This window comes from Podarcis muralis, chromosome 10 (genome assembly GCF_964188315.1).
Source record: "Podarcis muralis chromosome 10, rPodMur119.hap1.1, whole genome shotgun sequence".
NCBI lineage: Eukaryota > Metazoa > Chordata > Lepidosauria > Squamata > Lacertidae > Podarcis > Podarcis muralis.
Genome location: NC_135664.1, coordinates 64,901,752 through 64,926,187, shown reverse-complemented (window position 1 = coordinate 64,926,187; position 24,436 = coordinate 64,901,752). Strand labels below are relative to the sequence as shown.

Genomic DNA, 24,436 nt, shown 5'->3' with positions numbered 1-24,436 from the left:
GCTGCATTTGCCTAGCTGTTTTCTGCATGCTCCCTAACTTTATTCTTCGCGTAACAGAGCTTGAAGAAACTAGGAGTCCCCTTTTCTCAGAGCGCCTCTAGCACATGGGAAATGCGGTCGGTATCAGTGTGCCTGGTGCCTGTGCAATTGTCATGAGCTCTCCGCAAATGCACGCTGCATTGCCTGAAACATTTTGTGTGACGTTCATTCTACAGCAAACCTTCCAAGTTGGCAATTGCAATCCCATCTCTCTCTACCCCCCACCTCCACCTCACGCTTTCCTCCCTGCCATCCCCATTCGCCTATTGAAAAGGGCTTACCGGGATCTATTGCGGCAATCTGAGGAACCCGGGTGGACACAGAGATGGCTCTCCAGGGATGCCATCTCTGAAGACTGCAGCATGAGGTTTATGGAGCAAGACACGCTGCCTACTGCCGCCGGCTCAGAGCATGCAGACGGGGAAGCAGAGAACAACCAAAGCCGTCATTTAAGCGCTTGCGAAGACAATGCCGTTCCCATTAATGTGCAAGCTTTATGCTTCAGCCATCTGACCTCCTCCAGGGGTGAGATGAGGGCACTCTCCTTCTCTGGCTTAAAAAGAAAGCAAAATAAAACGCTTTCTGTGGAGCTGGAGCAGATTAGACACATCGGCACAGCTGGATTTCTATAGGTACACTAGACACCCTATCGGTTTCCTGGTTTGCACGCACATCTAAATGGATTATGTGCATATTCTTTAAGAGTTTTCAATGCAAATAGCATTTATTTTTATTTGTATACTGCCCGGCATACAGATATGTTGCAAGATGCTTCACAATAGGAAAATCACAGGCAAGGAAGACCACACAATGAAAGTGCTCTCGGAAAAGACACATATGGGATTAAAGGCGATGTCAAATGAGGCTCAACCCACTAATATCCCTTTAGTTGGAAATCTATGAAATGCAGCTCAAACATCATTTGCTGCGACATGGCGATCTGCTCAAATTCCCATTGAAAGAGGATGGCTTCGCAGGGTGTTGTGAAAATGGCAAAATATCCAGATCTAGTGAAAACTAGGAGATGGGGTGGTGGGAACAACAATTTAAAGAAACACGATTTCCCTTTGTCAGTCATAAGGAACAAAGGTTTAATTTAGAATTACCTGGCGACTTTTCCACCGCTGAGAAAACATTATTAAAAGGTAAAGGTAAAGGTACCCCTGCCCGTACGGGCCAGTCTTGACAGACTCTAGGGTTGTGCGCCCATCTCACTCAAGAGGCCGGGGGCCAGCGCTGTCCGAAGACACTTCCGGGTCACGTGGCCAGCGTGACATCGCTGCTCTGGCAAGCCAGAGCCGCACACGGAAACGCCGTTTACCTTCCCGCTAGTAAGCGGTCCCTATTTATCTACTTGCACCCGGGGGTGCTTTCGAACTGCTAATTTGGCAGGCGCTGGGACCGAACAACGGGAGCGCACCCCGCCGCGGGGATTCGAACCGCCGACCTTTCGATCGGCAAGCCCTAGGCACTGAGGCTCTGACCCACAGCGCCACCCGCGTCCTGAGAAAACATTATTAGCATAATTTATATTATATTTATATAGATTTTATCAATGCTTAAATGTTTATCTATTTAAAGTGGTTTGTTTCAGATTCAGTATGAACTTATGTGCATCAAAGTGGTGGAGCATAGTGTGTGTGTATATAGATCTCATTATTACACAGGAGCAGGTGGCACTGTGGTCTAAACCACTGAGCCTCTTGGGCTTGCTGATCCAAAGGTTGGTGATTTGAATCCCAGCAATAGAGTGAGCTCCCGTTGCTCTGTCCCAGCTCCCGCCAACCTAGCAGTTCAAAAGCACACCGGTGCAAGTAGATAAATAGGTACTGCTGTGGCAGGAAGGTAAACAGTGTTTCCATGAGCTCTGGTTTCCGTCACGGTGTTCCTTTGTGCCAGAAGTGGTTTAGTCATGCTGGCCACATGACCTGGAAAGCTTGTTTGTACTAAATATGCTTCAGGTTGAGCGATTTCAGGTTACGCTCCGCGGCGACCCAGAAGTAACGGAACACGTTACTTCCGGGTTTCGCTGCTCGTGTATGTGCAGACGCTCAAAATGACGTCACGCGCATGCATGGAAGCGGCAAAATTTCGACCCGCGCATGCCCAGATGTGTATTGTGTTCGCTTCAGGATGCGAACGGGGCTCCAGAACGGATTCCGTTCGCATCCAGAGGTACTACAGTGTTGTTTTTGTTATGTACTGAGTTGAATAGGATCCAAATTGCAGCAGTCTGATTGGTCCTAGAACAACAGGATTCAGAATACAGCAGTCTGATTGGTCCTAGAACAATAGGATCCAGAAGGCAGCAGTCTGATTGATCTGCAGGAGCCACCCAATCCAGCTCCAGGTGGAAGTGAATCCGCAACCTGGTTGGTCTACAGGAGAATCCCGGAACTAGCCAATCATGCGGGGCCCATTGTGTAAATAATGTATACAAAGCAGACATTTCGGGGGAACTTCCATTCCTCACTACTATGAGCTGAATAAAGAGCATGAAATCCACACTCGATTCTGAGTATATTTCAGCTTTGCTGTGGGGCTGATGCTTGGCTCTGCTTAAATTTAGTGCCAAATGCACGCTCCACCAAGATTGGCTCCACTAGGGCAGGCTTACTCGAACTCAGCCCTCCAGATGTTTTGAGACTACATTTCCCATCATCCCTGACCACTGGACCTGCTAGTTAGGGATCATGGGAGTTGTAGGCCAAAAACATCTGAAGGGCCGAGTTTGAGGAAGCCTGCACTAAGGTGACAGGAGGATGTGGTTTTCAGTGGGAACCGTTGTTTGTTGAGGGGCGGAGAAGGTAAAATACTTCTTCCCCTCACACTGAACTCCCTACCATGAATACCTTGGCAGCATTTGGGGGAAGAGAGAAAGGAAAATGCCCACCACTGACATTGGTCCCTGGAAGGCTGCACAGAACAGGATGTGGCCTTCGAGCCAAAGGTTTCTTCCTCTTTTACAGGGCTCGTCCCAAAGTTGTGTGACTTTACCATATCCATCATCCTGTGAGAAGATCATTTGGATAATATTTCCCTTATTACGACATCCCTTATTACGGCCGAGGGAGCTAGGGTACAGCTGGTCATGTGGCCAGCATGACTAAGCCACTTCTGGCAAACCAGAGCAGCTCACAGAAACACCGTTTGCCTTCCCGCCAGAGTGGTACCTATTTATCTACTTGCACTTTGACGTGCTTTCGAACTGCTAGGTTGGCAGGAGTAGGGACCGAGCAACGGGAGCTCACCCCATCGCAGGGATTCGAACCGCCGACCTTCTGATCGGCAAGCCCAAGAGGCTCAGTGGTTTAGACCACAGCGCCACCCGCATCCACTAACCACCATTGTTTTCCATGGGCCTGTACTACTTCATTTGTACAGAAGGAGGTGCTGGGATTTGCCCTGTTGGCTGCTGCAGGCAGCTTAGCGGTCCAGGGTTTTGCAATGGGTTTTGACAACTCCTGGGAATGCTTTTGATGCATGTTCTCAAAGCACCTCATCCTATTTAACCCCCACAAAAGGCTCCAAAAGTTGTGTTAATTTACATCTGAGTTCAGCACTGAAATGGCCTCGTCCCAAAGCTGTGTGAGTTTACCTTATCCATCATCCTTTGAGAAGATCATTTGGATAATATTTCCCTTATTACGACATCTGAATCCCATTAAGGTAAGAGCAGACTGGAGCAAATGGTCAACTCTTGTCTTCAAGAAAACCAACTGCATGAAATAGTGCATCGCCATGACAATAGAAAAAGTATAATGAGAACGATTGGAAGGTGTTTTTTACAGAAAACTTTATCGGATAAGACATGATGTTGTATAAATATCTGGTTCTTTCTTTATTATTATTTTTCCTTTGTTTCGATATCTTTAAACCCTTTTTTGCCCTTTTTGATGTGATGACTTCTTTTTTCTTTTTCTTTATCTCTTTTTCTTTCTTTGTACCCCATATTGTTATAATTACCTTTGTTGTATGACTGTATTTTAAAACAATAAAGACTTATTTTAAAAAAATAAAAGGGCATTAGGGGAATTTCTCTCCGCCCCATGGAAGTTACGCCTTGGTTCCACCTTGTCCATCATTCTCTTTAACATCCCTGTGAAGCTACAGAGAGATGTCATCTGGGGATCTGGAGCACAGGGTCACCAATATGCAAATGTTATGCAGCTCTACCATACGAATCAGGCAAGGCTGTGCGGGCACTGGGCCAGTGACTAGAGGCAGTAACAGGTTGGGTGAGGGCCAATAAACCAAGTCTGCATCCCAACAAGGTGCTATTGTTAGTGGATGCTTGTCCTGTTTGGAGAGAAGCACAGAGAACCAAAGAGAGCAACTGATCCATGAGCTGTTTGCCCCAGGATCCTCTGCAACATTGCAAGGGATCAGGAGGTTCAGCCACTTTGCTAAGATTTGCTGGCTCTCCAGAGCCTCTCAGAGAGGAGGCTGAAAGATAGATAGGGAGTCCTACTGGGTTTGTGGAAGCTGAATGGTGCAGGAGAAAGCTCAGGAATGAACTCTGAAACCCATAGACCCTGAAAGAATCATTATGGCAGTCCTGCACTGTAGCTCAGTTAGACAGAGATGCAGGGCCAATTTTTGCTTCCAATTTGCTCCCCTTTTGGCCTCCTGGAGGAGAAAATGAGAGCTGCCTATGGAGTTAATGGGAAAACCCATGATTTAGCACAGCTTTAGGTGGAGGACATCAGCCCGGTTCTCTTTCCACCCCACCCCACGATATCCCATTCCCTGCCCTCAAGTCTTGGGGCACAAGAGATTCTTTTAAACATCAAGCACAGACTTCACATGGACCTTGTAGATGGGGAGCAACCCAACATAGGGTGCACCAAGACCTCCCTACTGGGTGAATTCAAAGCATAGCTGTCAAGTGTCCCTTATTTGAAGGGACAGTCCCTTATTCCAGCGCCATGTCCCGCTGCTGTCCCTTATTGATGGATGTCCCTTAAATGTCCCTTAAATGATGTCCCTTAAATTTCAAAGGAAGCAGCTCCTCTCCCTCCCTCCCTGCCGGCCAGGGAGGAGGGAGGCTCCAACTGTGTTGCTTGGCTGTGTTGCTCACCCAATAAGAAGTCTAAGAACGACTGGGGGGTGGAGCTTGCATGCCTTGTGTGTGGCTAGTTAATGCAAGCTGAGGGGTTTTTTTGAATGCTGGACGCCATTTTGTTGCACGTGCTGCTGCAAACTTTGCAGTGCAAAGCCAGGCTGGGGAGCCATCTTAAGTTGAGGCTGCATAGGCCTTGTGGTGCATGTGATTCAGATTCTGTTCAGTTGAACCTCTGGTTACAAAGTTGGTTGGACAGTGTTCTCGAAGCTACCCAGCATGAGTTTGACCAGACTGCAGGAGGACAGGAAGACTGGAGTGCCTGGAACAGGTGAGGCTGCAGGTCCCTTATTTTGGCTGCTGGTCCCTTATTTTCAAGGCTGCTGGTCCCTTATTTTCAAATCTGTAAGTTGACAGCTATGATTCAAAGACCAAACATTTTGCAAGACCATCACCCTTCAGGAACTGATGGCAAGAAGCCCCTCAGGCCTTGAGATTCCAGAAAGAAAGGGAGAGGAATGTAGGACGCTGCCTTCCATCTTGGTAGCTCTCCAGGGTTTCAGGCAGAGGACATCCCCACCCTTACCCAGAGTTGTCAAGGATTGAACCCGGGACAGTAACAGAGATGAGGTGCCACTGAACTGCTATTCTCCTTCTCCGTAAGAGAGAGAAGCAAGCTCCCCCCTGCCCACTTGTGGCCAGGCTGCACTCTGCAGGACTTGAAAATTTGCTGCAGGAATGACGAGAGGATAAGAACCCAGGGAGGTTGTTAGGATAAAAGGTGAGGGCATTGAACAAGCTGCGTTGCAGTGAGACACAGTGGATTAAAGGCACAACCTCCAGACTTCCCTCCCTCTCTTCCTTTAGACTGAGGCAGTGATGGGGAACCTGTGGCCATCCGGACGTTGATGGACCACAGCTCCCATCATCCTTGACCGCTGACCATGCTTGCTAGAGCTGATGGGAGCCAGAGTCCAACAGCATCAGGAACATAGCTCAGGAACCGTCCCTTATTTGGCGGGAAAGTCCCTTATCCCAGCGCCGTGTCCTGCTGCTGTCCCTTATTGATGATGTCCCTTAAATATCCCGGATTTCAAAGGAAGCAGCTCCTCTCCCTCCCTCCCTGCCGGCCAGGGAGGAGGGAGGCTCCAACTGTGTTGCTTGGCTGCGTTGCTCACCCAATAAGGAGTCTAAGAACGGCTGGGGGGTGGAGCTTGCATGCCTTGTGCCGATAAAATCGGCCGCGTTGCCTGGGGACTCGCCTTTGCTCAGCGCTTCCCAGCGGAGAGGTGACGGTGGTTTTCCTTGCTGCATCCCCTTTGCTGGGTTGCTACGCTGTGGGAACCACCGCTTGAGGCTTCGTTTGGCTGCTGGCTGGGCTTTCTGCCTTTGGCTCGGAGGGGCTCAAAAGTTGAACATACCCGTGTTCGGAAAATCCCTTATTTTGGCTGCTGATCTCTTATTTTTGCAGCTGCTGGTCCCTTATTTTCAAATCTGCAAGTTGACAGCTATGATCAGGAAGGCACCAGTTCCGCATCCCCAAAGTAAGATAAACCCTGCTGCAGGCCTGTATTAGGTGCTTTGCCAAGGACCACCTCTGTGTTTGTTAGATTTGTAATCCTCCTTTTGCCCAGAGAGCTCGAGATGATGTACATAAGTTCTCCTCCCGATTAGGGCTGGGCGAGATCAGCTTTTCAACATCGTGGTATATCACCAGCTGAACATCGCGGTTTGGCGATATACCGCAATGTTGAGAAAACAAGCTGCTTGGCCTCAGCCTGCGACGCACCAGATGAAATTGCTGCAGCTCTCACTAAGGGAGCCGAGGCAGTTTCACTCCAGCGCCTAGTGGGCTGGAACAAAGCAGCTTGTTTGTATGGCTCAGCTGGGGCATGGGAGGGCTCCCCATCCCCTGCAGAGCCATCCCCCACTCATAGTTGAATGGCAGGGCGAGGGGAGCACCAGGGCTCCTTTGCCCGGCAGAGGGCCTTTTCGGTAGTGGCACCCACCCTGTGGAATGCCCTCCCATCGGATGGCAAGGAAATAAACAACTATCTGACTTTTAGGAGACATGTGAAGGCAGCCCTGTATCAGGAAGTTTTTAATGTTTGATTTTTTATTGTGTTTTTAATATTCTGTTGGGAGCCACCCATTGTGGCTGGGAAAACCCAGCCAGATGGGCAGGGTATGTATGTATTGTTGTTGTTTAGTCGTTTAGTCGTGTCCGACTCTTTGTGACCCCATGGACCAGAGCACACCAGGCACTCCTGTCTTCCACTGCCTCCTGCAGTTTGGTCAAACTCATGCTGGTAGCTTCGAGAACACTGTCCAACCATCTTGTCCTCTGTCATCCCCTTCTCCTTGTGCCCTCCATCTTTCCCAACATCGGGGTCTTTTCCAGGGAGTCTTCTCTTCTCATGAGGTGGCCAAAGTATTGGAGCCTCAGCTTCAGGATCTGTCCTTCCAGTGAGCACTCAGGGCTGATTTCCTTCAGAATGGATAAATAAATATCCAAATAATGGATAAATAAATATCCAAATAATAAAAAATAAATATTATTATTATTGCTCTGCTGGGGATCAGGGGCCCTCCCCATCCCCAGGAGAGTCATCCCTGGTGCCAGCGGCCATCAACAGCTTCCTCCTCCTTCATGATCCCCTTTCAAAGCCATCCAAGTCGGTGGCCACCACTGCCTGCTGTGGCAGGGAGTTCCACAGATTAACCATATCCCGCATGAAGAAGCGCTTTCCCTGTTATGCGTCCCGCCCTAGCGAACTACACTTCCCATCATCCCCGGCGCAGCTGCCCTTATTCCCAGAACCCCTTGCCCGAAGCGAGGTTCATGAAGCCACGCCTCTTTATGCTTCCCGGCATGCTCCTCGAAGGGGCGCGGCCTACTGACGTGGCTGCCAAGGTTTTTTTTTTCCCCTCAGCAGGCAATGGCCGCGCCAGCTGCTGATTCCTCCTCGGGAGGGCCCGCCGCCCTCCAGCCGGCGGGAGATGCCGGCCGGCCGCCGCTGCATATGGCGGCGCTGGTGTTGGCTCGCGGCGGCAGCAAAGGAATCCCGCTGAAGAACATTAAGCTCCTGGCCGGGGTCCCGCTGATTGGTTGGGTGCTGAGGGCAGCCCTCGACTCCGGCGTCTTTCAGAGGTGTGCGCATGCGCGGTTAACCATTTCCTTTTTTTTCTTTCTTTCAAATTTCAAAGCTTTTTAGCTTAATTTGTATAAATTAAATTGCTGTGGTTTTTTTGGTGGATTTTTCATTTTTTTTAAAAAAATGGCTCTTGTGTGTGTGTGTTTATTTATTTCACAAAATTTATATACCGCTTGATTGTAAAGTGGAGGGCTTAAGAGCAGCCGTATTCAGACACTTAAATCCCCCACTTGGGAGATCGATTAGGTCTTTGATTAACTTTTTGTTAAGGGACAGTTCCGCCTACACCTCTGGAAAAGTGGCCTGTTCTGTTGTTGTTTTTTTAAAGATATTTATTAAGATTTTACAAAAAGAAAAATACAAAATAAAAATAGTTAAAAAACAATTCCATCTTTCCATCACTTATTTTTCATATGCTTGTTTCCCGGACCTTCTCACACCTCCCTTCTTTGTATTCCAATTCAATTTATTAGTTCAGCAAATCCTTTCCCTCTTTGTTTATCCTAGTCTTTAATCTTAAAATATTATAACATTAAATTTTTACCTGTTAATAATCCATTTTCTCATATTCCTTATAGCGTTATAGCTAGAAACCACTTAACTTTTTATCCAACATCATTCTAACATTCATTAATTTTACAATATTTGAAAAGTGGCCTGTTCTGTGGCAGTTTGAAGGAGAAAGGTTTTGTGGCGACGACCTGATTGCTCAGGGGAGCAGAATGTGCCAGATTGTCTGCTTCAAATAATTATTTTAACTGTGCAATGTGTTTTATTCTGTTTTATGTACTTTATCTTTTGCAATGGCTTCAGCCACACAAATAATATTTATTTTAAAATAAAATAAAATTCCAGCAATTTGATAGATAGGATAGATCTAAAACAACACAAACATTTCAGAACAGTACCCCATACATATAAAAACAGTCAAAAGTTGTTTCACAAAGGCACACCTGTGGGTGGATGCCCAAATGACTATATGCAGTGGTTGGGGTGGAAATCCTCTCCAGAACTGGTATAACTGCATCTGGAGCTTAGTGGTGTGTAAAAGTTGAGAGTGACAAGGACTTCATTGAGTCAGCTGTGCTTGAATGGGCCTAGTTGCCTTTTGTTTCCTTTATCCATGTCACAGTTGAAGGACTGTGATTGTCATGTTCCCAGGGCTCTTTGGAGGGGGTTGGGCTAGATGACCATCAGGGTCCCTTCCAACTCAACAATTCTATGATTTTTTTTCTGGCGATAGACTCTTGGACATGAATGTTGCCTTCGTTTTATGCGGTGTTGCCCACTGCACCTTCCTCTCTCCTTTCTTCCTTTCCAGCTGAAAACAATAAAGAAATATTTTTTTAAAAAAATGCATAGGATGAGTCTGTCTTATCTGTTGCATTTAACAACTCATTTTTTTTATACTGTAGTCGGCGTCCCATGAGTCTTCCATTCTGCCCGCTTGGATATTATTCCCACTCATGAGATACCAAATTACTTGGCTATTTACAGGCCTGCCACTAAGGCTGAGAAATGGAGAACCTGTGGTCCTCCAGATGTTGTTGGGCTCCAACTCCCGTCAGCCCGGCCAGGGGTCACAGATTGATGGGGGCATGGTCCCGACGACATTCAGAAGGCTGTAGATTCCTCATCCCTGTCCTAGGTAAACAGCCTCGGTCCAGTATACCTGAAGGAGCGTCTTCACCCCCATTGTTCTGCCCGGACACTGAGGCATAGCTGTCAACTTACAGATTTGAAAATAAGGGACCAGCAGCCTCGAAAATAAGGGATCAGCAGCCAAAATAAGGGATTTTCCAAGCAGAGGTATGGCCCCTCCGAGCCAAAGGCAGAAAGCCCAGCCAGCAGCCAAACGAAGCCTCAAGCGGTGGTTCCCACAGCACAACAGCCCGGCAAAGGGGATGCAGCAAGGAAAACCACCGTCACCTCTCCGCTGGAAAGCGCTGAGCAAAGGCGAGTCCCCAGGCAACGCGGCCGATTTGATCGGCACAAGGCGTGCAAGCTCCACCCCCCCAGTCGTTCTTAGACTCCTTATTGGGTGAGCAATGCAGCCAAGCAACACAGTTGGAGCCTCCCTCCTCCCTGGCCAGCAGGGAGGGAGGGAGAGGAGCTGCTTCCTTTGAAACCCGGGAAATTTAAGGGACATCATCAATAAGGGACAGCAGCGGGACATGGCACTGGAATACGGGACTTTCCTGCCAAATAAGAGACGGTTGACAGCTATGCACTGAGGTCCAGCGCTGAGGGTCTTCTCGGTAGTGGCACCCGCCCTGTGGAACACCCGTCAGGTGTCAAAGGGAAAAACAACTACCAGACTTTTAGAAGTCATTTGAAGGCAGCCTTGTTTAGGGAAGCTTTTAATGTTTAATAGACTATTGTGTTTTACTACTTTGTTGGAAGCCGCCCATGGTGGCTGGGAAGACCCAGACAGATGGGCAGGGTATAAATAAATTATTATTATTATTATTATTATTATTATTATTATTATTATTATTTGTGCAAAGGAAGATGTGAACACCATGCAGCTGCATTACATGTCCAGTGTTTGCAAGGTTTTCTTTTCTTGTGACTGCTGTTCTCGGTGGCTTGTAGGGAAATAGCTTTGATCCTTCTTGTCTGTCTGGGCAATAACTTGTTGCTGCTGCCTTCTGCCTGCCGACAGTGTGTGGGTTTCCACAGACCACGACGAAATCGAGAAAGTGGCCAAGCAGTTTGGGGCAAAAGTCCACCGGAGAAGCTCGGAAATGTCAAAAGACTCCTCTACGTCCCTAGATGCCATCGTGGAGTTCCTCCAGTATCACGATGGTATGGCGTCCACCTTTGTTTTAAAAAGTATCTATATTTTTATACCCCCCCACCTTTCTCAAGGCATCTTAAACATTGAAAACAAATAATAAATCAAATCATCATCTTTAAAATTTAGGCAAGAGGCAAAATAAGGCAATTCACATTGCAGTGACGTGCACCAGGGGAAAAAAATGAGTTTGCATTGGAAATTGTTCTGATTCATCATGTTTATTTTACCTGCATTTAGTAAACAAAGCTAAACACTTTGAAACTGTGAAGGATGCCTAATAATTGCATTTGCAACTAGCGTGCAGTCATTGTTTCTAAATAATTTTATGAAATGGGGGGGGGGGGGGGAATTGACACACACACACCCCATCAGCTTGCTATTTCATGACTTTCAGTTCAGCCTTGTAAACAAGTCTGCAAAAGTTACTAGCTTCTTTTTGGTTTGTTTGCTTTTAATAAAGTAGCCTGCTGGGGACCAGCAAAGAATGGAGCCCTGCCCCTCTGGCTCACCTGCGTGGAATTTCATGTTGCCAGTGGTTACCAGACTACTGGCTAAATTCAGATTTGGTCCTGATAAAGATAATAGCCTGCTCATGTCCTCTTATGTCTCCGCCTGAACTTTTTTTTATGTGGTGCTGGAAATGCTATTGATACCTAAACACTGTGATATTCATCTCCTCTGTGTCATTCTCTTCTCCTTTCCCCTCCCCACTTCAGAGGTTGATGTCATAGGAAATATCCAAGCAACTTCCCCTTGTTTACATCCCACCGATCTTACCAGGGTGGCCAAAATGATCCGCGAGGATGGCTTTGATTCCGTGTTCTCTGTTGTCAGGCGGCATCAGTTTCGGTGGAGCGAAATAAAAAAAGGAGGTGAGCGGTATTGCTTCTCATAAAAGCATTCAAGCAAATATAAATTATCGTTTTCATTATGATTACATGTGCATAAGTGCCATACATAGCACAATGCAGTCCTCATGTCACACACCCAAACCTCCTACCTTCCATTCCAGAATCCTGCATAGACATCCCACCCCCCGTCTATCCCTATTAGACTGATCCTAGATCTTTAATTCTAGGTCTTCAGTGGTCATTTTGAGTGGTTGCAGTTCAGATTGTGTGGTTAGGCTAGCGTTAAGCGCTTCATTTGCCATTTGCATTATATCGGCTCTGCGATCAGATACTATCTCAACCTTAGCCTGCAGAGCAGCAGTCCAGCCATTTGCTAGAGCCTGTCTTATTTTGGCAGTGAGTTGCTTTGAATCCCTCTCCTCCTTTGGGGCCATTGGAGGTTTTTACGCCCTTTTGCCTGGAAACGCCAAACGTCATGTCTTCCACACCAGCTTTGTCCGGCAGCTCTGAGTAATCAACCTTTAGAGCATCCTAGAGATCCTAGGATCATAGAATTGTAGAGTCGAAAGGAACACCAAGCTCCATCTAGTCCAGCCCCCCTCAAGCCTCGTTAATTTGCTTTTGGGACTGCCAGGTTAGATTTGATTTAAGTCAAATCGATTTCAATCACGATTTCAATCACTAGTCAGTAAGACTTGATTTCAATCACTAGTCAGTAAGACTTGATTTCAATCATTTTTTTTACAGAAAGATTCATTCTTGCTGGTATAATCTTAATATTTACAACCAGATGAAGGTTTCATTTTTGGAATAATAAATTTTCAGAGTAGTTTTTGCAGTTATATAAAAAATTACTGATTTTGGTTATACTATTAGAAATACATTGTCAGATAATTATGAGGTTATTGTGAGGTTTAATAAGTTAACTGTTTATATTTGGACAACTTTCCTGCTGTACGTTATTGGAAAGAGACAATTTATTTAAATAAAACAATAGCATTATAGCATATGTATCCATGTTTGTTAACTGATGTGGTTAAATGGTTTTAAAAAAACAAAAACCTTAGACTGAGTTTTAGCACACATGAAAAACTTAAAACAAATCCTTATTTCCTGATGAATAGCCTTTGGACTATAATGTAACTTAAATAGAAAACTATCTTTAAAAAGATTTTTCCTCAAAAGGCATTTTATTTTTAAAATCTGATTTAATTTTATTTAGTTTTTAAATCAATTTTTTACATTTATTTTTTTAAATAATTGATTTTTATCCACCCTGTGGACTGCGAAAGCCCCACAGGGACTGCTCTCAGAGAGAAGAAGAGAAGAAGAGTTTGGATTTGATATCCCGCCTTTCACTCCCTTTAAGGAGTCTCAAAGCGGCCAACAATCTCCTTTCCCTTCCTCCCCCACAACAAACACTCTGTGAGGTGAGTGGGGCTGAGAGACTTCAAAGAAGTGTGACTGGCCCAAGGTCACCCATAGCTGCATGTGGAGGAGCGGAGACGCGAACCCGGTTCCCCAGATTAGGAGTCTACCGCTCTTAACCACTACACCACACTGGCTCTGGAGAGGTGGGAAACAGCATCATTGCATGCATTCAGTGCAGTTTTAATCCCGAGGGTAGTGGAGATTCAAGATCAAACTGCCATTGGACTTCATGGCAAGTCACACACACACACCTCATTAATGTTGTTCTTTTGCCTCTCGTTGCTTTCTCCCCTCCCCCCTTTTATCAGTAAGTGAAGTGACCGTACCTCAAAATCTGAATCCGGCCAAGCGCCCCCGTCGGCAGGACTGGGACGGAGAGCTCTATGAAAACGGGTCTTTCTACTTTGCCAAAAGGCCCCTGATCGAAAAGGGGTATTTGCAGGTTGGTGCAGATGTTGAGCTGGGAATTTCGTCCCTCCCATCTTAAGAGTTTTTCTTCTTTTCTTTTTGAAATTGTGCTCTAAGGTGAGCTTGAGACTCCTGTCTCCCAGGTCTCAGTCCATTACTCTTTTTTCCCCCAATTTTTTTTATTAATTTCCCCCCCCCCCAAAAATTAAAAATCAAACAAACATAAATCTCAACCGTATTTAAACCAAACTTAGTAACATTGTTAAGTGACTTCCTCGTATTTCCCTGGTTGAATTTCAGTGGATATCATTCTAACAGTTTTCCAAAACCAATATTCTTATAAAATTAACTTAATCACTTAACATCTTTCTTTCTTTCAAATTCCGCATTAAACATATTAATTCATCACATTACCTATTCCAATCCTAAGCTTATCTGTTTTTTGCAAGCATCTCCAATTAATTTAGCTTAACATATTTAACTAAATAGTCTTTAAATTTCACCCATTCTTCCTGATACTCCTCCTCCTTCTGGTCGTAGACTCTTCCGGTCAGCTCGGCCAGCTCCGAAAAATCCATCATTTTCATCTGCCAGTCTTCCACTGTTGGTACTTCTTGTGTTTTCCAATTCTTAGCTAATAAAATCGAGCAGCAGTTGTGGCATACAAAAATAATTTAACATCTTTCTTGGGCAATTCCCAACCAGTCCAATACTCTTAACACTACACAACACTTATTTCAATGCAGCTCCCTTAATTGCTCTTTTAAATACTTACATTATGGGAAGGAATCCTGGCTGGCTGGGTGCGTGTCTTCTTTCCTGTGCCATTCCCCCACACAAAAAAAATCCCCCTTCAAAGCTGCCATTTGCCCCAAAGGTGCCACTGAGAGCCCCTGTGGTGTAATACTTAAGAGTGTTGGACTGAGCCCTGGGAAACCAGGATTCTTGTCCCAAATCAGCAATGAAGCTCACTGGGTGACCTTAGGCCATTTCTCAACCTAACCCACCTCACAGGGTTGTTGTGAGGATAAAATGGGGAGAAAGGGGATCAATGTAATAAACAAATATGTTGCAATGGCACCTTCTGGGCAAACACCAGCCTTTTTTGCTGGCTGTGGGGGGGATTTGGCAGGAAAATTGAAAGGGGAGAAGGTTTAGAACTTCCTGCCTGAGTTGTGGCAGGAGGCAACTGTTTGAAAGCAGTGCTCATCTGAGATTTTAATGATAGCACATCCAGTAATCTGGCTGCTGCATTTTGGACCTGAATTGACGCTTCCTAGCCGTCTCCAAGGGCAGCCCCACGTGGAGCACATTGCAGTAGTCCAGTCTGGGCTGGCACATGGGGTGCAGTGGACAAGATATGAACCTTGTCAAGTCAAAATAAATACGTGGAAAGGTGTAGGAGGAGGCTCCAGTGTAGCGCAAGACCAGAGAGACTTTAGTTTGCATTCACACCTGGCTAAGAAAGCTACCAGTTTGCCTTGCTTAGGCGCTTAAGCTCTGGTCTCCTTGAGACCCTTCCAGGAAGCATTAAGTGGCAGACTTCCTTCCTTCCTTCCTTCCTTCCTTCCTTCCTTCCTTCCTTCCATGTTGGGAATGCCTTTTGCTGCTGGAGTTGGGTTGGGTCGAAGCCCCTGCTGCTCTCCAGGTGGTTGCATGTGCCCCAGAGGTCGTTTGACATGAAATACCACATGCTGGCATATTCTGCCCCTTCCTCCCTCTCTGCTTCAGCCAAACTGACTGGCGTGTTCTTTTAATTTTGCTTAGGGTGGGAAAATGGCTTATTACGAAATGCGCGCCGAGCATAGCGTGGATATAGATGTTGACATTGACTGGCCCATTGCAGAGCAAAGAGTCCTGCGGTAATATATGTGTATATTTCATTTATTTGGCGCCTCCACAGTTTGCTCCAATTTGTATTACCTGTGTTTGTTTTAAGGTAAAGGTAAAGGGACCCCTGACCATTAGGTCCAGTCGTGACGGACTCTGGGGTTGCGGCGCTCATCTCGCTTTATTGGCCGAGGGAACCGGCGTACAGTTCCCGGACCATGTGGCCAGCATGACTAAGCCGCTTCTGGCGAACCTTCCCGCTGAAGCGGTACCTATTTATCTACTTGCACTTTGACATGCTTTTGAACTGCTAGGTTGGCAGGTGCTGGGACAGAGCAACGGGAGCTCACCCCCCTTCGCAGGGATTCGAACCGCTGACCTTCTGATCGGCAAGTCCTAGGCTCTGTGGTTTAGCCCACATATAATTTTAGTGTTCACGTTATGCTGTTCACCATCATATGGCAGTCTTTTGCTTAATGTTGATGGTATAGAAATTTTTACCCTTTGCCTTGTGGGGCAGCAACGGGAGAAGAAAGGGCTGAGGAGGAAACCCTAGGTCAGACCTCACCTGGAGTACTGTGTCCAGTTCTGGGCATCACAGTTCAAGAAGGACACTGACAAACTGGAACGTGTCCAGAGGAGGGCAACCAAAATGGTCAAAGGCCTGGAAACGATGCCTTATGAGGAACGGCTAAGGGAGCTGGGCATGTTTAGCCTGGAGAAGAGGAGGTTAAGGGGTGATATGATAGCCATGTTCAAATATATAAAAGAATGTCACATAGAGGAGGGAGAAAGGTTGTTTTCTGCTGCTCCAGAGAAGCGGACACGGAGCAATGGATCCAAACTACAAGAAAGAAGATTCCACCTAAACATTAGGAAGAACTTCCTGACAGTAAGAGCTGTTCGACAGTGGAATTTGCTGCCAAGGAGTGTGGCGGAGTCTCCTTCTTTGGAGGTCTTTAAGCAGAGGCTTGACAACCATATGTCAGGAGTGCTCTGATGGTGTTTCCTGCTTGGCAGGGGGTTGGACTCGGTGGCCCTTGTGGTCTCTTCCAACTCTATGATTCTATGATTCTAGTACACAAATCCAGACTGGTGTCCCTAAGACTGTTGGATGGTGCCTTGTACGCTTCCTTCCAGCAACTCCTGCAGCCAAGCTGGTGTCAAATGTATTGCTCTGTTTTCCTTTGGACCACATCAGCAAGGCTGGGGGGGGGGGGATCTTGTTGTCTGGGCAGCCCAGGACCGCCACACACACTGTCCAGGCTCCAGGAAAGGTCACTTTGGTGCTGCTAAGGCAACTTACCAGTTTCTGCAGCCACAGCAGGTGCTCTGATTCTCCAGCACTTTGACTTCATCCCTAGATGTGCACTCCATTGTCTCTCGAGACATACGGATGCCCACAACAAAAATGATTTTTTTGCAAATGAATAATGTTAATTGCCTTATGAATTTTTAAATTGAAGTGTGCTATAAAAACATAAATAAAATTTTAAAAATGGCCTCGGTCCTGTATACCTGAAGGAGTGTCTCCACCCCCACTGAGATCCAGCACTGAGGGCCTTCTGCCGGTTCCCTCATTGCGAGAAGTGAGGTTACAGGGAACCAGGCAGAGGGCCTTCTTGGTAGTGGTGCCCGCCCTGTGGGACACCTCCCATCAGATGTCAAAGAGATAAACAACTACCTGACATTCAGAAGACATCTTAAGGCAGCCCTGTTCAGGGAAGTTTTTAATGTGTGACATTTTAGTGTATTTTTGGTCTCTGTGGAAGCCGCCCAGAGTGGCTGGGGAAACCCAGCCAGATGGGCGGGGTACAAATAATATATTATTATTATTATTAATGTAAGGAATACATACCTAAAATGTCATTGAGGTTGAAAACCTGTGCCTGGGCTATACCATTCCATCCTGCGATTGGGGATTCACACGATCAAATACTTCCTGTATGCAAAAATGCCCTCTTCAAAGGAAAAAAAAATCTGGTAGAAGGTGTGGCGATCACGCAGGGTCCCCGGACGTTTCACCGTCTATTGATCCCTGTGCCACCACTTTATTTCTCGCTGCCACCACCCAGGCCCTACCTGGGACAATACTGAGTCCAGTCAGGGTTAAATTGAAACAAAAACTTTTGTTTATTTATTGCAGTTCAACAAGCGTGTGGTTTCATAAACTATCAGTCAATTACATTCATGGGTTGCCTATCCAGTCCTATAACTTTCGCTAACTGCTCTCTCTCACTAAACCACCTCTCTGATATTTACTTGTCTGCCTAGTCCCTAACTGTTCCTGACTCAGCCTATTTCGCTACACTAACTCAACCTACCCACAACTCTATCCCAATTAACTCTCCCCTTTGCCCCTCCCAGAGCTGGTTTTATAGTCCCACTGACTCCATCCCCCTGCGTTCTGATTGGGTAGCCTGTTTAACTATTTCACCTCCAGCATTCTTATCTGTTAACGTCACAGAAGGCTAGCCTAGCTTCCTTTATTGCTGACACCTGCTTGTTCAGGGAATCATATTAGAGGAAAAATATATTGGGTGGTTTAAAGACACTCTCAAGGCAAAGCTAAAAAAATGTAGTATAAACACTAACAACTGGGAAACACTGGCCTGCTAGTGCTCCAATTGGAGAACAGCCATTACCAAAGGTGTCATGGACTTTGAAGACGCTCAAGGGAGAAAGGGAGAAACGTGCTAAGAGGAAGAAGGCACGCTTGACAGACCCTCATCAGCTTCTACCCAGAAACCAATGTCCCCACTGTGGAAGGACGTGTGGGTCCAGAATTGGCCTCCAAAGTCACTTACGGACTCACTGTTAAAACCGTGTTTATGGAAGACAATCTTACTTGGCTACAAGTGATTGCCAAAGAAGACAGAAGTGGTGCAGCCTAGAGGCAGGTTTGCAACCTCAGTGAGAATGAAGTTCTTACTGTCTCATTTGTTTCCCCTTTCCCCAGTCATGTGAGATTGCATAGCAGAGGCAAACGTCACACAGACGCCAGCCCCTTACTTATGATTGCCACATCCATCTTTCCAGGTACGGCTACTTCGGTAAAGAGGCCTTGAAAGAGGTGAAGCTGCTGGTTTGTACCATTGACGGATGCCTCACCACGGGCCACATCTACGTCTCGGGAGACGAGAAGGAGATTCTTTCCTACGACGTCAGGGATGCGACTGGAATCCGCCTGCTTCAGAAAAGAGGTGTCGAGGTGTGTCTTCGCTTCTTTCATCTGTCTTGCGGCTGATTCACCCGTCAGGGTTGCCAGGAGGAACTTGCCTTTTGTTGTAAGGAAAGCAAGTTTCTAGATCTCAGCATTTCGGGGAGAGAACCTCAAATGGCTCAGCGTGGTTGGGACTTTAAAAGGGGCTTAGCGGGGCCTGATTAAATGCGGCCATTTCTCCCATCTCCCGCTAAACTCAGGAACTGCACGTATGAGTTCACAAAAAGAAAACATCCCAAATTGCTGCAATAAGATTTGTTCCAACAAGATTTCATCGTGTTATTTTTAAAGGAGCTTTTCACGTTGCAAAACTATTGTGTAAAGCTCCTGTAAAAAATAACAAGATAAAATTCACTCCCCCAGAAAACAGTGGTACCAACTAACCCAGGCGACTTTTTCTTTCTTTCTTTTTTTGTATGTTTCTATTCTTATTATTTTGGGGAAATAATTTTTATTTTATTTTACAAGTACAGAGTTATAACAATACAAAATACATATCCATATTTAGAGATTTCTTTGAATCTCTAGACTTCCCACCTTTCCCCTCCATGGGCCCTATTATAAACCTTTTCAACTGCATATTATTTCATCATCCAAATTTGATGTCTTTTCCTTTTCATCCACAGTACAGTGGTACTGCAGGTTAAGTACGGAGGTCCGTTCTTAACCTGAAACTGTTCTTAACCTGAAGCACCACTTTAGCTAATGGGGCCTCCTGCTGCTGCCGCGCCACTGCTGCATGATTTCTGTTCTCATCCTGAAGCAAACTTCTTAGCCTGAAGCACTATTTCTGGGTTAGCGGAGTCTGTAACCTGAAGCGTATGTAACCTGAAGCGTATGTAACCCGAGGTACCACTGTATATTCTACATTAGAAGTGTTATAGTGTTTTCATCTGCTTATAGTGGTTTCTCCAGTAAATTATAAATTTTCCCCATTCTTTTTTGAAGTTTTGGTCTTCTTGGTACCTGAGCTTTCCGGTCAGTTTTACCATTTCATCGTAGTCCATCAGCTTATTTTGCCATTCTTCTCTGGTAGGGACTTTGTCTTTCCATCTCTTAACCCAGATGACTTTCAAAGAGGAGCAGACTATTGGTGGCTGCTAGCCGTGCTGGAAACTATGCTCTGTGGGAGGCCTGCAAGAGGAGATGAACTCCTCTTCTGGCCTCTAACATGCTCTGCCTCCACAATTGAAGGCAGCTATGGTTCTGAATAAGGGACGCGGGTGGCACTGTGGGTTAAAGCCTCAGCACCTAGGGCTTGCCGATCGAAAGGTCGGTGGTTCGAATCCCCGCGGCGGGGTGCGCTCCTGCTGCTCGGTCCCAGCGCCTGCCAACCTAGCAGTTCGAAAGCACCCCCGGGTGCAAGTAAATAAATAGGGACCGCTTACTAGCGGGAAGGTAAACGGTGTTTCCGTGTGTGCTGCGCTGGCTTGCCAGATGCAGCTTGTCACGCTGGCCATGTGACCCGGAAGTGTCTCCGGACAGCGCTGGCCCCCGGCCTCTTGAGTGAGATGGGCGCACAACCCTAGAGTCTGTCAAGACTGGCCCGTACGGGCAGGGGTACCTTTACCTTTTACCTTTTATGGTTCTGAATACCAGTTGCTGGAAGTTGCTCAGGACAGGATAGTAAATAATAATAATAATAATAATAATAATAATAATAATAATAAATTTATTATTTATACCCCGCCCATCTGGCTGGGTTTCCACAGCCACTCTGGGCGGCTGCCAACAAAAGACTAAAATACAATAACCTATTAAACATTAAAAGCTTCCCTAAACAGGGCTGCCTTTAGATGTCTTCTAAAAGTCTGGTAGTTGTTTATTTCTTTGACATCTGATGGGAGGGCGTTCCACAGGGCGGGCGCCACTACCGAGAAGGCCTTCTGCCTGGTTCCCTGTAACTTGGCTTCTCGCAGCAAGGGAACTGCCAGAAGGCCCTCGGCACTGGACCTCAGTGTCTGGGCAGAACGATGGAGGTTCACGTCCCCCCCCCCCCTTGCTCACATCCCCCTTGCAGGCTTCCTACAGACACCTGGTCGGGCACTGTGAGAACAGGATGCTGGACTGGGTGGACCATTGGCCTGATCCTGCAGACTCCTCTTGTGTCCATAGGTGCGGCTGATCTCCGAGAGGGACTGCTCATCGAAGACTCTTTCTGCCATGAAGTTGGGCTGTGCTGCGGAAGTCAACGTGGCTGACAAGCTGCTGGTCGTAGAGAAATGGAGGAAGGAAATGGGGCTTTGCTGGAAGGAAGTGGCCTATTTAGGTGAGGCTTGATCTCCACCTGAAAAATCTAGCTTTGTGCTGTATGTCAGAGATGGGGAGCCTGTGGAATACAACTCCCATCATCCCTGGCCATTAGCTGCGCTGGCTGGAGCTGCTGGGAGCTGGAGTCCATCAACAACTGGAGAGCCAACCCACAAGCTTTTATTACATACACTATATTGCATGTGGGATGGAAGGGTGCCAAATTTTGGCCTTACCTCCAGCACAAACAACAAGGCAGCCCGCGGGTTCCATGCCAAGGTTGGTCTGCCCTGATCTAAAGTATCTATGACAGCTCTAGTCAAAGTTTGCATCTAAGGGTTTGGTGTTTTTTTTACATGTTTGGTCTAATCTAGGGATGACCATCCTTTGACCTTCCATACGCTGGTGAACTACAGCTCCCATCAGCCCTTGCCTGCTTGACCAATGGCCAAGTGTAACACGATTTGTAGTCCAACAACATCTTGAAGGCCACAGATTAGCCACCCTAGAGAATCTCATCTTCTGAAGAATACAAGCAAAATTATGACGCTTACCAAGCAAAGGCTCCTGTTCCCAATGTGCTGGGAAGTTCTCCTGCTCAGCTGTGATTCCTTCAGTGCAGGTGATTGGATTAGATGACCCCTGGGGGGGGGGGTTCCCTGTTCCGTTGAGCATCCGTTTAGGCTGCGAACAGCGGGACTGTTATGGCGTCCAGTCCGCTTCCACTGTGCCAACCTGCTTCTCCCCGCTACCAGCAGAGTATCTTGCGCAACGTGTGCCTGTGCGGAAGGAATCTCAGCCATGCAGTAAAACTCTCGTACAACAGCTTCTCTATTCTACGAAGCTTTATTGTACAGCAGCTAAAATAAACAGTTCGGCCAGGAGAGAGCGAAGGCATGATGCTTCTCCTGTCGCAGCAAAACAGGAAGTAAAAGGTTCACATAACAAAGATGCGAACACACCCCCAGTGACAGGACATAACATCCCATGAGCTGTTAACCCTATAAGCTCTGGGTATCCTCACAGTCCCTTCCAACTCTCCAATCCTATGAGCCTATGAAACCTTAGGTTTTGTGGTCTACTGTTGCAAGCACCTTCATTGTCTTGGGAAAGAAACTCTGAAGCTTCGATGAATGAATGCTTGGAATCAACAGTCTTCTACTAGCGATGGGCTTTTGTTGTTAGGGTTCTGATCGAATGTGTGTCTCTGTCGCTGCAGGAAATGAGGAATCGGATGTGGAGTGCCTGAAGAAAGCTGGCATGAGCGCAGTCCCCGCTGACGGCTGCCCTGCTGCCCAGAAAGCCACCGGCTACATCTGCAAATGCAATGGTGGCCGTGGCGCCATCCGGGAGTTTGCAGAGCACATATTCCTCCTAATGGAAAAGGTGAATTCAGCTGGAAAGAAGCTCTGCTGATGAAATTCTGAAGCCGCCACCCTTGGGGAAGCAGTCTCCTAATTCATTTCTTATCGTTCACTCACTGTGATCTTTTTTCTTTTCTTTTTTCTTTTTTTGACATTTCAAGAATCCCAAAGGGCATTCTCAGGAAATTGTAAAAGCATGGATTTCCAAGCATTTAAATCAAATCATTATGTTTCCTGTTGTGGTCCCATGCTGGCATAAAAAAAGCCAGCCAAATCAAGCCAATATTACAATATAGCTCAGCATCATGGGTCTTGCTGGAATGTTAAAGTTTGCAACATTCATGTCTGCCTCTCGGGGGGGGGGGGGACCTGGGCTTTTCTTTGGCAAATGTGATTCTTGGTGGTTTGGGGATTTTTTCAGCAAATGTAGGATTTTATCAGTATCAAATGCTATTGTGCAAGGAACGGATTTGACGGGAACAAGGAGGGGCCATTGTTTTCAAAGTTCAGTTCCTTGCAGCTATAATAATAATAAGTTATTATTTATACCCCGCCCATCTGGCTGCGTTTCCCGAGCCATTCTGGGCGGCTCCCAACAGAATAGGGAGTGGTCTTCTACGTGAGAAAGGGTCTGCGCTCTCCTGTCTAGTAGGAATACAGGCGTTCCACTGTCCATCTCTCAAGAATTGTGCTCCTGCAGCAAGGTTATGTATAAGGACTCTCAAGTTTGCAAGAAACTGAATCCCACCGCTGTTCTGGATTGTACAGTGGAGGGGCCCATAATTCAGGGGTTGCATACTTGCTTTATGTGTGGAAAGTTCCCAGATTCAAACCCCGGCATCTCCAGTTAATAGGATCAGCCGGGTGGTAATGTGAAAGGGCCGTAGACCCTTGATCAATAATCCTGGGCTTGATGGACACATAATCTTCCTACAAAGGCAGTGATAGGCTGCCCTGGTTCCATTAGTTGCTGCTCAAGATGCCGTCTGGTTGGCTATCTGTTTGACTTTTGCAACGGTTCATAGGCCACGCTACCTTTTGAGTCTGGTCTTAAGGTCTGATTCTCTTTTTCTCTTCCCATCCCCCTCCTCTTATTGGCGAATGTCCCCCCCCCCCCCCCCCGAGGGTGCATATGATAATTCTGCCTTCCTTATAATCCTTCCTATATATTGAGGGAAGGTGGCTTGCATGCTGAGCAAAGGCTAGGGTCAACACTTCTCCCCAAAATGCTGAATTCTGAATCGGCAAGGGATAGGTTGGGTTTTTGTTTGACCAAACATTCAGCTCCCTCACCTGCAGCAAGACGTAACACAGTCTGATAAAGGTTTTCCCTCCTGTCCTTTTGGGCTGAGTTTAACTGAAGGATAAGCTCCCCCTGAAAGCACTTAACTGCACAATGCACAGCACAGTGGGTGCTTCGTTTTAAAGGACAGTAGAGGCATTTGCTAGCTGCTATGTACTCGGGGCCCTTAATCATAACCTGGAAGTGCTCTGTTTGTCTGCAAGCACCGCACACATAGAGACTTGTATCCACCCTTGCTTAATGTTGGCTGGGTCACATTTATGCATAGATCCAGTATACACTGGATTAAACCATGTGCTTTGCAGTCTTCTACCTTCTTCTCAGAAATCCCTTCCTGGCAAGACTGGATATATGGACCTCTGAAACCAATTCTAAAAACCTAGGGGTTCTCCACGTTCAAAACAGGTCACCTCTTCAGAGGAAGAAAACCCCACGCTTGTGAGCAGAATACCTGAAAATAAGTTTGGCTATATTTATCTTCTGTTTCCCTCCCCCCCCCCCCAAAAAAAAAAAGGAATAGCCAGGTGTGAACTGGAGTGGATTTTGGCCAGTTTGGAAGAGACAGGAGAGGAGTTGATGATTTAGTACCAAAGGAATGGTCTTCCTTTCTCCTGAGACCTCAACACTTAAGCAGAAAGATGAGCAATGAATTTATATTGAATTACTTTTGAGCGGAGGGTGGGTTGTACTGTTTTCTGGCTGTTGTATTCAGAAAATTAC

General features: G+C 46.5%; 2 protein-coding genes across 8 annotated transcripts in view; one reads left to right on the top strand and one right to left on the bottom strand.

Moving 5' to 3' along the window:
- ABCC9 (ATP binding cassette subfamily C member 9) overlaps positions 1 to 443 on the bottom strand; it is an 89,751-nt gene extending 89,308 nt beyond the window's left edge. For 4 of the 6 annotated variants that reach the window (XM_077935308.1, XM_028746649.2, XM_077935307.1 and 1 more), the window contains exon 1: positions 321 to 442. The gene's annotated coding sequence lies outside the window, so the exon portion shown is untranslated. Of the gene's footprint in view, positions 1 to 320 lie in introns of all 6 variants that reach the window. The other 2 variants (XM_077935309.1, XM_077935311.1) reach the window with 1 other exon arrangement.
- A 7,547-nt stretch (positions 444 to 7,990) lies between these two features.
- On the top strand, positions 7,991 to 24,213 carry CMAS (cytidine monophosphate N-acetylneuraminic acid synthetase). Of its 2 annotated transcripts, XR_003708519.2 has the most exons (9): positions 7,991 to 8,252; positions 10,922 to 11,064; positions 11,773 to 11,928; positions 13,647 to 13,780; positions 15,514 to 15,608; positions 18,616 to 18,787; positions 20,915 to 21,068; positions 21,424 to 21,671; positions 22,269 to 22,402. XR_003708519.2 is itself a non-coding variant. In XM_028746090.2 (8 exons), exons 1-8 carry the CDS (start codon positions 8,041 to 8,043, stop codon positions 22,463 to 22,465), a joined length of 1,263 nt encoding a protein of 420 aa, XP_028601923.2. In that variant the 5' UTR covers positions 7,993 to 8,040; the 3' UTR covers positions 22,466 to 24,213. The 2 variants fall into 2 exon arrangements, 1 of the variants encoding a protein (XP_028601923.2); XM_028746090.2 differs by lacking the exon at positions 21,424 to 21,671 and having other exon boundaries at positions 7,993 to 8,252; positions 22,269 to 24,213.
- Positions 24,214 to 24,436: the final 223 nt, after the last annotated feature.

Coding starts and splice junctions, on each gene's coding strand:
- CMAS (XM_028746090.2), top strand. CDS start 8,041: ATGGCCGCGCCAGCTGCTGATTCCTCCTCGGGAGGGCCCGCCGCCCTC. Junction 13,781..15,513: donor TCGAAAAGGGGTATTTGCAG/GTTGGTGCAGAT, acceptor AATTTTGCTTAG/GGTGGGAAAATGGCTTATTA. Junction 15,609..18,615: donor GCAGAGCAAAGAGTCCTGCG/GTAATATATGTG, acceptor CCATCTTTCCAG/GTACGGCTACTTCGGTAAAG.